Below are 13,332 nucleotides of genomic sequence, written 5' to 3'. Positions count from 1 at the left end.
ATCCTGGGTGCCACAATGCAAGAACTCTGGCAAACCGAATAATATATAGTAAATTCAAGACAATTAAGGACTTAGCAGGTGGAACTATATGAGGTTAACAAAACCTCAACAAGTCTAAGCAATGTTAAGATATTCCAAGAAGTAGAAAGAAAAGACAGAAAAGTATTTGCAAGGGAAAGTGTTTAGGGTGGTTCAGAAAGGAGGAACAAGGTACAACAGGATGAAACAAAGGGAAAAATCAGATCATACATCAGGATAGACTTTCTGATAATAAGGCTGTCTGGATTCTTAAATAGTCTTCTATAGTACATGGTGTGGTTTGTGCCATTGGAGGTTTTTGGAAGGAGGCTACACACAATGCCTGAGAATACTTCAGACAGAATAACAAGGAACTGTAAAGAACAGGCTGGCACATGCAAAACATCTTTTTCTTTAATCTGTATTCCTTTGACACAGAGGCTTCTCTCCATTCACTCTCCTTTGTCAATGCGTCTCTGGTCTTTTCCTGACAACAATGAATGGATTAAATTAGGCTGAGACATAGCAGTTTTTAAACGATATGATCAGCTCTCAGTAGGCTGGAAATATAGATGGGCACTGCTGTTTTCCATGTAAGCGAAAAAATGTTACTGTAAGATCCCATGAATGGCAAGAATGGGTTTGGAGTCTTGTGCTGGAGACTGAAAGGCAACTTGGAAAGTATTTCCGGAGTGGCTCCTTGCAGCCTTCAATACTTGGATTAGTTTTCTGAAATTCTAAAGGAATCTTTTGCTTTTTTTCCCCCTTCTGTGCATTTTTGGTGCTGAACTTTTTCCGGTTTTCCCACACTCCTGCCTGTCACAGAGCAGAAACCACAAAAATGCAGCAAAGTCAAGTCTGTCCAAGGAGCTGCAATTCCATCTCACAAGGATAAACATTTCCTCTGCCAAGAAGTGAGCACAGCACACCGGCATCTTCAAATACACATCTCTGCTGTCCAGCAGAAAAACCCATTGACATAGCCTGTCACCTGTACTAACATGAACTGCCCAACATAAAAGAGATCAGATAGCAAACCCACCAGCATATACCTGCCAGACCTGATGCTCACACCTGCATTTGCTGAGTTGACAAAGTCTACTAACATCTTCTTTTCTTTTTAAATAGTTTTTGGGGATTAATCCAGTGTGCTATCTCTTAAGATAGGAAGAGTACAGGCAGGAAACACACACGCTTCCCAAAAGTAGTTCTGTCCAAGCTCCTTAAATACACTTGCAGTTCCAGATTTGATCCACACATGCTGACAGTGCCCTAGCATTTTCATAAGGTGTCTTGTATCAGCAATCTTTTACGAAAACTTCTCTTTTTAGACAGGAAGGGAGCACAGAATCAGGAAATCTCACAGGAACCTGCTCTGAAAGCTTTATAACTCTTCTGGCTGTAGATGAAGTACAAGGAAGGAAGTTATGAATGCAGTTTTTACTCTTCAGTATTCAGGGATAAAACGAGTCTCAGGATATAGGAGGAAAGACCTGATGAAGGATTTAGTCTAAAGCAGTTCTGTCATTTAAGAAGAGGTAATTGTTGAGGAAGCTACCAAGAAAAGTAACGGATAAGAACAAAACCCAGAAGTCTTGTTAGCATTCTCTCATAATGCACAAAAGAGAAGACACACCAAGAAATGGAAAGGAAGGAAACTTACAATCAGTAAGCAACATTTCATAGTGGGTTGGGTTTTTTTAAATATAACATATGCCAAATCCATCTACCTTAGAATGGCAAGCACTATATAACTAAAAGCTGAGTAAAAGTTAAAAGCAGAACTTCTACAGATAATGAGGAAAGCTGTCAGTACATTAGGCACAATATAAACACCTCAAATGAAATACAACACTTATGCTTGAAGGCATAAGTCAATCCTTGTGTGTTGTTTTATTTTTGCAGCCTCTTCTGAGCTATCAGATTCTAGCCCCCATCAAAGATCGAACATGGAGGGAGTGACTCAAGTGCCTAAACATAGATGTCTAGTACCATACTTGGTACTCTCAAATTATGCGAGACATCTGCATGGGACTGGCAGATACAACACAAGATATACAGAAGACTTGTGCTCATCTGGAACAGCAGCTGGAAGGTCAGGTGGAATAGTCCAGGGCATCTAAAATGTCACTAACAACATGTATTCAGGTAACTGAATCCCACCTTGGATCAGATACTTCTCTGATTCAGTTTGGTAGTTCCTATGTCCTTATGTTTGTATGATGTTACAGTCTTACCTACCTTACCATTGTGAAACATGAAACTGCAGTATAGTGCACACCTATTTCAGTGCACGCAGCTCAGGTTATTCTGAGATTTATCTTGAACAGCTCAGCCCAAAAGATCTATGTCAGTCACATGTAGACAGGTTCTTCTCTAATATTCCTTCTTGAGGGAACCAGTGCCAGCTTGCTGCTGCGAATGGGAAGAGATAAAACTTACTTGGAAATCCTCTGGGCTGCAGCCTTTCTGACCACTGCCTGCCTGTGGTTTGCTGGAGGCTTTGGAATCAGCTGAGAAGGCGTACTCTGGGATGGCATCGCTTTGTGCAAACTGGGTGTTTTCTGGGTACTAGAAGTGGCACTTGATGTCTTGTGGGCATCAGAGCCAGCTGGCATAGATATATGGCTGGTGCTGAATTGTGAGTAGTTGTCAAAGAGAGTCTGGTAATAAAAAAAAAAAAAAAAAGGGGGAAAAAAGGGAAAATACCACAGTAATTGGTGATTACCTCTCTCAATATTGCTGAGAGCTGACAGAAGGGGTGACATTTTTATGAGGGCAACCCAGGGCTCCAAGGACCATCATACACATAGAAAGAAGAGTTAAGAGGTCAAATCAGTGAAGCAATTTTAGAGCTGAATTTTATACCCTTAGAAGCTGAGACTAGCTTCTAGGAAAGCAGACAAGCTCACTATTGCCACAGATTGATACTATTCTGGATTAAAAAAACCAAGAGATCCTATCCTCAATCGAATCTTGCAGTGGGCTCCATCCTCAAAGAAGTGAAGCTTTTCTTGCTTTGACTAACTTTCTGCATTTACCTTGCCAAATAATTCTTTGTGTGGGAAGTGGAATTGAGACACAGTTCAAGGAAGGAAAAGAAGGTTATGGGGAAGATGTTACAGTGCCAGTTGTTCAGTTTAACCCTTGGTGCTTGGAATAACGGAAAGGCTCTTGGGTACCTTCTCTAAAAAAAGGGATGTTAGGTCAGCAGCTGACACAAACGAAATCCCCAGTAATACCAGGGAACAGAAAATATTTCTGTTCCTATAGCAGATGGGAGAGTAAGTATCTTGGAGACTTGTCACCAGGAACAAGAGAATCTGCATGTTGAAACACTGGAGAACTGAGCAGTGGACTGGGAAAGCAGTGAGTGGAGAATGGTTCCCACAGGAGTTCTGCAAACTGCTCAACTCTTTTCAGAAGGGAGCAACCTGCTGGGAGTTCTGCCTTGTCTTTCCTCGAAGTCAGTCAGATTCCCAGGGCAAAGAGGCAACAATACCATAACCATGCAGTCTGGCAGCTAGAGGTCAGTGATAGGAGATGAGGGGAAAGCTGAGTGCTCACCAGTTACCTCAGCATGACCCTGGGAGCCTTGCCCTTTACTGCATTTGTCTTCAGTTTCTTCTCTGGTGAAAAATATACAAAGCCACAGTGAGTGGGCTCCAGGCTCCAGAGAAAACCACAGTCTGAGGGCTGACTGAGTCTCAGCACACAGACAGGAAAAGCCCCTCTCCCCCGCAATTCTCTGGCAAATGGCAGGGCAGTGGTGTGTGGGAAGGCGTTTCTGACAGGCAGAGCTCTAGGGAGAAAAGGAAGTGCAGAAGCCAAAACAGGCCTGTTTCCTAACTAAAGCTCACTGACAAGATGCCCTTGGGCACCCAATCATTCTTAACCTCTCCCTTCCCTGGAGCTCTACCTTGATCAGAGCTTTCACATTTGGAGTAAGTAGCTCGTACAAGTGTGTAAGTCTGGAAAACAGCAGTCACATCCCACCTCACCCCATTAAAACAAACCAAAATGGAACTTGGTTTAGTCTCTTGCATCTCAGAGTCCGACACAAGGGGTTGGGACAGAGACCCTCAAGTCACTGCAGCCCTTTCTTTTTCAGGGGTGACATTTCATTGTGCTCTGTTTGATATTATGCTATTTCCTGTAAGTTCTTTTTCTTGTTATTAAAATCACTAAGATCCCAGGGTCCACAAAGCATATAATCTTAACACCTTCCCTGTGCTAACATGCAATCGCAAGGAGGTCCATGACTAAAGAAACAGCAAGCATGGATGCTCTAACAAAGTCTGATCAGGAAAAGCTGGGCTGAGACCTACCTAAAGGAAGCTCATGGATGTTTTTCTTGGGGGCAACAGACTTCCAAAAAGGCCTTTTGTCTCTATGCTGTGCTGAGATTCTGGCTGCCTTCCAGGCAAGGATGGGGAGACTGAAAGCTGACAGAGACCATAGCTTCTGGATTCAGCTACAAAGTATACTGCCCTGCTGTGAACTCCATGGGGACAGGACAGGAAACCAGGAGAAGCTACTGTGCAAATAAAGAGGGCAGCTGGAGAAAGCAGAGCCTGACCACACAAAGAAACAGCTGGGAAGATATTTCAGCATACTCAAAAAGTAGGAGACAGACCTCATCACTCAGGATTCTGAAGGGTCTAGGGAGAGCAGAAGCCTAAACAAACCCTGAGGCAGTCCTGAAGCAGGTAGCACCCTACATCTATCGCTGCTGCAAGTGCATTTGGAACCACACTTCCCAGACTGGCAGATCTAACTTGATGTTGAAGAGACATTTGCTTCTCCAACAAGTTCTTAGGGCTACAAATCTGAAAAAATAATTAGAACACCATGAGGCTTTTTAGTTAAAAATCATGTACTGCACTAGTGAACTAATTATCCTGCACAACTTTCTGGGGAGGCAGGACAGCATTAATGCTGCCTTGAACATGATGAATGTTAGCACTGACAGAGAAACTGATTTCCCCTAAGCCACAGCAATATGAAAAGCTAGGTTGAGAGCTCAGAGAAGATCCTGACTCCCAGTCTCATATTTGCCCCATTAGCCAGCAGCAGCTAAGCTCGGGCTGCTCATGATTAAAAGCAGGGTAGTACTTTGAAGAGCAGCTGATATATTAATGATCTTCAAAACCAGAAAGAATGTTCCTGGCACTTACCATCCCTGTATCTAACACCCATCCCCAGCACCGTAATGGAACAAATGTTGCAAGCAAAAACATGTTCATTCTGTGACCAGAGGAGGTAATGAAGCTCATTTCCTGTGAATCTGTCTCAGGGCTGAATCTTAAAGTATCTAATATAAAGTATGCCCCAAATTATGCCTCCTTTCATGGGTTTGGGGCATTCTTGTGTTGATTTTCTGCTATCTAATTAGGAGTAGCCTCAAGCTGCAGCCTTTGCCTTAATTGGAGCAGTAGCTGAATCCCCTTTCCAGATATATGGCTTGTTATTTTCATAAAATTTACATGAAACATAGCCTTGAGATTTCCATCTCAGTCATTCAGTTTAAACTGGATCACCAAGTCTGAAAACAATGAGAGACTCACCAGTGTATGAGAACTGACAGACAGATGCACACACGTGTATTGCATAAAGATCTGTGCAGCTAGTTCCAAATCACAAGCACTGGGAACTGAAATGTTTATAAGCAATAAACAATGATGAGGATTTAAGTTTTTAAAAAAGCAAAGAAAAAGCAAACCAAACAAAACAAACCCCACAGCTTTTAGAAAAGCAACTGTATTTCAGATGACATTGCAAAAATACAGGGAATTAAAAGGCTTGGAAGACCTTGGGAATCATGCAAATTGTTTAGTGATTATTTTGAACACAGTAATGCATTCAGTTGTATCCGTTTGGATGCAATAATCAGTTGAGTTGAAAAATCCACAAAGCCGCAATAAAGAACAGGCTCAAAATGTACTATTAACTGCAATAGTGCTGAAATGCAGTAAGAGGAGCATCTTGGGTCATCAAGAAATTTAAAGAAGAGGAAAAAGTTCATGATATGCACAGGCTGTCCTGAAGCATGTCTTCCTTGTTAAAGTCTTTAAAATGAGACTAAAATAGACTATAATGAGTTGACATGGTGCCTTCTCCTTTGTCTCTCTTTTGCTGCTGGGACCTCTCCAGGGCAAGGATTGGACCGTATAATTGTATTGGAAAGATACTTAACACGTGGGTGTTACCATAATTCTAATAATAGTGACAGGATCAGAAACTTGGTGACAAAATTTCAGCTGGTATAAATCAGCACAGACTACTGCTTTCAGAACAGTTGTTCTGCTTACTTAGACTGAGACTTTGACTCACCAGTATCACAAGACTCAAATAGGAAAAATGGCAGTTAGTACATTTAGTGGGAAAACAATCTGAGGGAGAAAGCTGCAAAACAAGAATGAACAAGAGACTGAAGGGAAAGAGAGACTGCAGATCTGACAGCAGTCCAATATATAATAGTTTAGAAAACAGTTTAATGATGCTTAAGGCTGCATTAAAAGAGGCCCTGTGTCTTCAGGCAGGAATAATACAGTTCTAGGAATACTAGGAATATTACCCTGAATACTCAACATTCCCAGTCAGATCTAAATAAACTGCAGGGAATTCAGAAAAGAGTCACATACATTAAAAGAACACAATTTTGCTAAACTTCATAAAATGAGGAATATTTCAGATAACATACCATTTTTAAATGATTAAGAGAATTATTTAAGATTAATTTAACCCTATGTTTTCTAGCATGAAATCTACTTAAACCTCTGATTGAAAATGTGATTGTAACTGACCACACAACTCATTAACATGAAGTATGTATGGTTTAACATGAGCTTTTTTGATATAAGCAGGACTGATGAGGATCATTCCACTATATGACTGTACTTTCCTTGTTTTAATTTAGCTTTTTTCCCATGTGAAATGTTTGGCATAAAATTCTAAACTCAGTACATGTTAGGCTAAGCAGACAGAACATAGCCACACAGAGAAGGAGGGACCTCCCTAACAGCTAATGGCATCTTTCCAGTACAGGAAACAATTAGAGAATAAACAATGATGGTATATTAGCTGCCTTGCCAACTGCAGCAGTGATACTAACATCTAGGTCATAATGTGTCACATGAAGTCTCTTTTAAACATTAAAATACTTCTATGAGCCTGTTTTTCTTGTCTTTTGGTTTGATTTTGTAATTCTTGTTCCTTGATTTTGTTGATAGCAGATCAACAAAAGCTTCTTGCCTCCACTTTCAAACTCTCCCCCTTTCTATTTTTGTCTCTTTTTCTCAGGTTCTGTATTATCTCTGTTCTTGAGCCTTATCACTGCATCCATTTGCTTGTTAGGTTCTCATCCAGTCAGTTTGGTATTCCTCCTTTTGTCCAGGGAATAAAATACCTATTCTGGCATCTGAGATCTATTTCTACCACACTACACTGCATGAACTAACTTGCACATACAATGAATGAAAATTGTTGGTTATTATTCCTCTTCCTCCACCTACACAGTATTTGCTACTCTGCAACATATTGAACTGGTTAATGTACAGGCAGAAGCATTTGCCTATGTTATTAATCATGGTGCTTCTGCAATCTGTTCACATGCTATGCATATGCATATGACTCATACATTTGTCACAGCCAGAAGACTGGCATGTAGTCATGTTGTATGGTCATGTCATATTTGAGGTGTGTCTTGAGATATATTAATAAATGCACTTCAGCTACTGACAAATAGCTAGCTTGCCTTCCAACCATAACAAGAACTTGAAAAGTCAGATGGAAGAGGCTTGGAGATACCCTGCATGCATTCCCCAAAGTAGAGAGATCATGACACTCTTTCAAGTGATAGGCTTTCTGTTTTGGGGGATAGATTTCTTCCATTGAGAGCAGGCTGAGGAACTTCAATGTAGCAGGCAAGACAACAAAGGATGGAGTAGATCTCAATATATGGCAAGGAACAGAAGGGAAAAAGGAGGCAACAGGAGATAGGTGGCTTAGGTGACACTGACTAGGAAACGTGGTAAAGCCATGCAGGCCAGGATAAACTACATCAGCTGTGGCTAAAAAAAAGGACAAATGATGGCCAGCAGGAAAAGGTGGGGAAGAAGTCAAAGCAGTGTTAGTGGGAAGGAGACAGATGTAGGGCAGGAAGTGTGTAAGCAGCAGCAGCAACAGAAAGACAGCTCTTGGGAAAGGCCAAGTCAAAGAACTGACATCTGAGAAGCTAACTAGCAGGAGGAAGAGGTCAGTGACAGAAAACTAGAGGGAGCAGGGGATAGACAGATAAAGATGAGGGCAGTGAAGTGACTGGGAGAGGCATCAGAGGATCGGTGCAACTGACTGGAAGGGGAGGTCTGGCTGAGAAGTGTCTGAGAGACAACCATTTTATTTAGAAGTTTTTCACTTCAGAAAGTCTGAAACTCCCCATGTTCAGAAAATACCTTTCTTCATTAATGGCAACTTCAGTGCAGCCTGAGCCCTGCGGCAATGGCCTCAATACTGCAACTCCAAACTGCTTGGCTCAGAAGGAGAAGGGAGGGAGAGAAAGAAGAGGGATGTTGTGGGGGTGAGAGGAGGTATAACAAAGAATCATTTTAACAGAAACTCCTGAGTAATGGCTCTGCCCCAGGCCAAGAATAACATCAGCTCAATGTCAGCAATTAGAAGAGGGCTCAGCCAGGCCCCGTGGCCAGCTCCAGCCTCCTCACAGGCACAAGCCAGCTTACAGCCTGAACTCATGAGCAGCCACAGCTGCCCACCCAGAGCCCCCTGGATGGAGATGAAAGGAAGACCTTCTGCTTAGAGGGGGGGCAAGATGCCTGTAGGTGAGGGAATTTGGGGATGGAAACTGCATGGCTAAGTGAGGGCCTGAAAGAAGGAGTACAAAGAGTAAAGGCAGAAGGGCCTCTTCCAAGACGCTCCCAGAAAAGTATGAGGGCAATCTGCCTATAACCTATTCTCAAGGACCCTGACTAGTGACTCATTTTCTTCACAGGAGGGAGAGTGGGTGTTCAGACCTCCACATGTTAGCTCTGTTCTGGTTTTGTTGGAGTCCAGTCCTGCCAGACTGCCCAGCAAATAGCTCCTTCCTAATGGAGACCAGTCTTTTTTGAGTGAAGGTTTGTTCACTCAAAGACTTCCTTGCCTTTAGCAGGGAAGCTTTTTGGACATCACTCAGAAGAAAGAACACACATCTCTCTCCATAACAACAAAGAAAGGTAACAGTTGCATCAATGATCTCATTGTAACCTTGGAAACTTCCAGAGACAGGATAGAAATGCTGTTCCAAACACAATGGTCCACTCTTTGAATCTATGTGTCGTTCAGAACATGAAAAATAGAAACCCTTTTTCATATTTCCTCCAGTTCTTAGACATTTAGCCCATCTTTTATCCTTGCAATTATAACAAAGGAGTCATGTATCCTTCAGTCAGTTCCATGCAAAGAAGCAAAAGGAGATGTTAAATGTAGTAATAAAAAAATGTGTAGGAGGCCTGAAGATTTTTCAGGGTTGCAGAGAAAACCTGCATCTGGCATCAGGGTCAATGGCTATGCCTTCTGCACAGTGAAGGTTCTTAAAAGAAATGAATACAATTCTTAAATAAATGAAGATTCTTCTAAATAATTTTTGAGTCCCCTTAGCATACTCCTCCTTTGATAACTGCTGTTTTGATAACTGAATCAAATCGTATGAGAAGACATTAAGGAAGAGGAGAATTTAACCAAGATGAAGCCTTGATGGTGTCTGTTTGACACAGGACACAGTTGTCAACACAATTTCAAGACTTTATATTTAGAAACATGGAAATACAACAGTGACCCAGTCTTAAGCACTTCCCAAAAAGAACTCAGGTCAAAGCAGGAACATATCATCAGTGATGAGATTAAGTGACAAACAACTATGGAGACTGTAGACAGTTCTAAAACTGAGGGACTATAAGGGGATGCTCCGAACTGGTGTATTAAAGTAAGCAGCATGTCAGTAGCCAAATGAAGGCGAATGCCAGTGCAGTGCAAGAAGCCATTGGGAATTAAAGCATAAAAATATTATCAAAATCAGTGCAGATAATACCAGTTTTATTGCAACCCGCTCTAAGAGCTACTTCTTCACAAAATCTGAGCCATATGTACTGGCTCTGGATTGATTCTGCACATCTAAGGCTGCGGCTGTGCACATCTAAGTCAGCACTGCTACATCCCAGTCAGAATTTTTTTCCTAATTACCTGGTGCCGGGCCTGGCTTTGCTCCAACAGCTGTTGTGACTGAAGTTCAAGCTCCTGAAGTTGTTGCAGGGCTAAACTGAGATGGTAAGTTCGATGTGCCAGTGGACTCCGTGTCACCTTGTTGTAGACACTGTCCTCCATCTCTCCTTCCCAGGCAAAATGATGATTCTCTGGAGCCCTGAGAAAAGAAGAGCTATCACTATCACCACTCTGCATACAAGGACTCCTGGTTAAAAGGCAGTGCTGCTTCCTGAAAATCCCTTAATACTTAGCCAGCTAGGAATTTGTGTTAAGTGGCTCCAGCAAGCACATCACCTGCTAGAGGTGCCATGTGCCAACTGCCATCTTGCTAAGGATTTTCTTGAATTCCAGGCTGGGACTATATTACTAGCCATAACAACATGCTTGAGGAGAACAAAGGAAAAGAGAAGAAAAACTCTGAACTGGAGCATGTCTGTGGCTGATTAGCATTAAAGAGAGACAGCGCTGCAGCAGGAAAAGATCTAAGGATTCCAACCACTAATGAGATAATTATTTATTTGGATTTGTAAAGGTTTTCTTAATACACTAACATAAAGCTTGCACCAAGCACATACATGCTGCAGTGAGAGTGGAATAGAAGACAGACATGCAGTACAATATTCACAGAGAGGATGAAGGACTGGTAGGGTGAGGCTGCAACTAGGGCACATACTGACTTCATACAGTTACAGCCCAAAAGACCCAAGGGGTCTGAAGACAGGCTCATTTCTTTCATCATCAGAGTAATGCAAGCCTTTCCCAGAGGAGAAAAGGCCTCCTGCAAAGAGGAAGGAGCTCTTACAACCCAGGCTTATAGAGTGGGAGTTCAGCTGTGGCCTGTAACATGATAAGTACCAACAGGAGCTCACTGGCTTGCTTTGAAGTTTGTAAGCCCTGTCAAGAAGGCAGCACCAGCACACTTCTCCATAAGGCTGAGTGGCTTTGCAGAGAGCAGGTGGCAGACTGACAGGACCACAAGGTGTCCTAAGAAGGCTACAACAGCCCAGCAGCTCACACGTCCTGTGCTCACAAGACAGGATGCCACTGACCCACTGAATCCGGACACCCTGGCTAATAAAACCTCCAAGCTTCAATGCTTGAGCTTCCCACGTTTCTGCTGATCTTTGTCACATTTCTCTCAGCCACTCTTTCCAAATGTTTCTTTTGGATTCCCATATTAGACTTCCCTTTTATTTCCTATGCATGTCATAAGTAACTGGGATGTAAAAGACATTTGGTGTCTTTCATGCCATGATTCGGAATGTAAGCCATGGTTTTGGCAAGGGAGTTAACTACAATCTACTCCCTTCAGAACCCTATCAAAACTCACAACCTAGATTCTTGGAACATGTCACAGCTTCCCTCTAATGTGTTGCACCTTCCCCCACAAGCTTCATCATCACAGCAAACTCCCAAAATTTTTGGAAGGATGTTTCAAACAAGATCAGAAGCAACTACCAGCCTTATGTACTCTCCCTCAAAAATAACCTAATGCATCCCTTTCAAAGCAAATTGAGGACAGGGACTGTAAATACTAAAGGGTCACTCTCCATAATCGGCTCCTCAGCAACAGAGTAGTAAGACAACCCAGTGGGAAATGAGTTCAGCTGCCAGCATCTCCACTCTGCATCCTCTGGGCCTCCTGCTTGGAGCTCCACCCTCTTACTGGCCACTGGCTGTTAGTAGCCTTCTCTAGACTACTCTAGAGAGTAGAGATCCCACGCATGCTTCCTCAGTCCTCTGCTTCCCCATTGTATCCCAGTACAACACCAGATAAATGACTCACTCCCTGCTCCCTTCTGCTACAAGATGCTCAGTCTCAGTTCTTTTCCTTTCACCAGTGGTTAGAAAAGCGACAACTGTAATGTTGCAGACAGTACACAGGCCCTGAAACCCAAATTATATAGGTCCAAATGTGGCTCTGGGTTAATCTCGGGTGATCTGCTTCCTGCTTCTGAATCTACTTTCCCCCTTCTGACCCAGTAATAGGGTGATGATCCTCTACTACTGTGGTTTTACCTGCAGTTGCTCAGCTCTGGATCCATGAATATGTGTGTGTGCTGCTGGCCTCCCAGCACTGTTCCCTGTGCACAGGATGCCACAAAAAGCATAATTCAAAAGCAGGACGTGGCACAAGGAATCTTTGAAATGATCCCCAGTTGTCTCGTCTCCAATCTCACCAGTTCACCACATGGATTATCCAGCAGGTTCCTGTCACCTGGACTAAACTCCCATCCCATATCTAGTCCTTCCGCTGCATAAATACAGACTCCATCATTCATTCTGATGTTAAAGGTTACTGGACTTTTCCCCCTGTGTGAAGCAGCTGGAGTCTCTGTTATGTTCATTTCTCCCATCCCCATGAAGTCAGCTAATGCTGCAGACCAGCCCTTGAAACAAACACCTCATACAAAGGTGAAAAGCATTCTGGAGCTCCATCAAAGTCATATTAGTGCTCAGTGAACAGCCTGATTAATTCCTCATCAATACTATTGAAAGATTATGATCCTCAATACATTTGTTTTGAACTAAACAACAATTGTATTTGTCTATTTGCCTGGACTAACTTTTTCACACTATCAATTTCTCAGTTGATAAAATTTGGTAAGTTCATTAAAAATGCTTCTAAATAAAGTAAGCCATAGTAGGATAAAGGGGTTACCTCTCATGGGTTTCATAACTAGTTAAAACACATGAAACCAGAGCTAGAATAAATGGGCATTTCCAAAATGGAAAGAAATTACCACTGGGGTCCCACAAGAATCTGAGCTATGGCCTCTGCTGTTCTAAACATTTATAAGTGATCTGGGAGAGGAGATGAAGGGGAGAAAGAGAGTGAAATAAACAAAGTTTGCTGTTGAAAAGCTGAAAGTCACTGTGAAGCATGAAAAAAAAAATGCCATTACTGAATGATCAGAGATTAAATTGGTAGATGACATTCAATTTAATAACTATGAAGTCATGTACCCAGGGAAACACAATCCTGGTTCTACGTAGTGATGGACTTTGAACTACTTATTTCTGTTCAGGAAGGAGACCTTCTAACTACAGTTATAA

At 42.3% G+C, this 13,332-nt stretch overlaps 1 protein-coding gene across 4 annotated transcripts in view; it reads right to left on the bottom strand.

The window, feature by feature from the left end:
* TTLL5 (tubulin tyrosine ligase like 5) overlaps positions 1-13,332 on the bottom strand; it is a 136,534-nt gene that overhangs the window by 17,775 nt on the left and 105,427 nt on the right. For 3 of the 4 annotated variants that reach the window (XR_013956916.1, XM_080618597.1, XM_080618596.1), the window contains exons 31-32: positions 10,255-10,432; positions 2,461-2,681 (exon numbers count right to left, since the gene is read on the bottom strand). Coding sequence is in view for 2 of the 4 variants with exons in the window: in XM_080618597.1 (XP_080474723.1) it covers positions 2,461-2,681; positions 10,255-10,432 (399 nt within the window). In the remaining 2 variants the exon portion in view is untranslated. Of the gene's footprint in view, positions 1-2,460; positions 2,682-10,254; positions 10,433-13,332 lie in introns of those variants that run through there. The other variant, XM_080618598.1, reaches the window with a different exon arrangement.

Source organism: Psittacula echo (genome assembly GCF_963264785.1).
Source record: "Psittacula echo genome assembly, chromosome: 5".
NCBI lineage: Eukaryota > Metazoa > Chordata > Aves > Psittaciformes > Psittacidae > Psittacula > Psittacula echo.
Note: the sequence above shows the minus strand (reverse complement) of the source record. Positions and strands in the feature narration are given on the sequence as shown.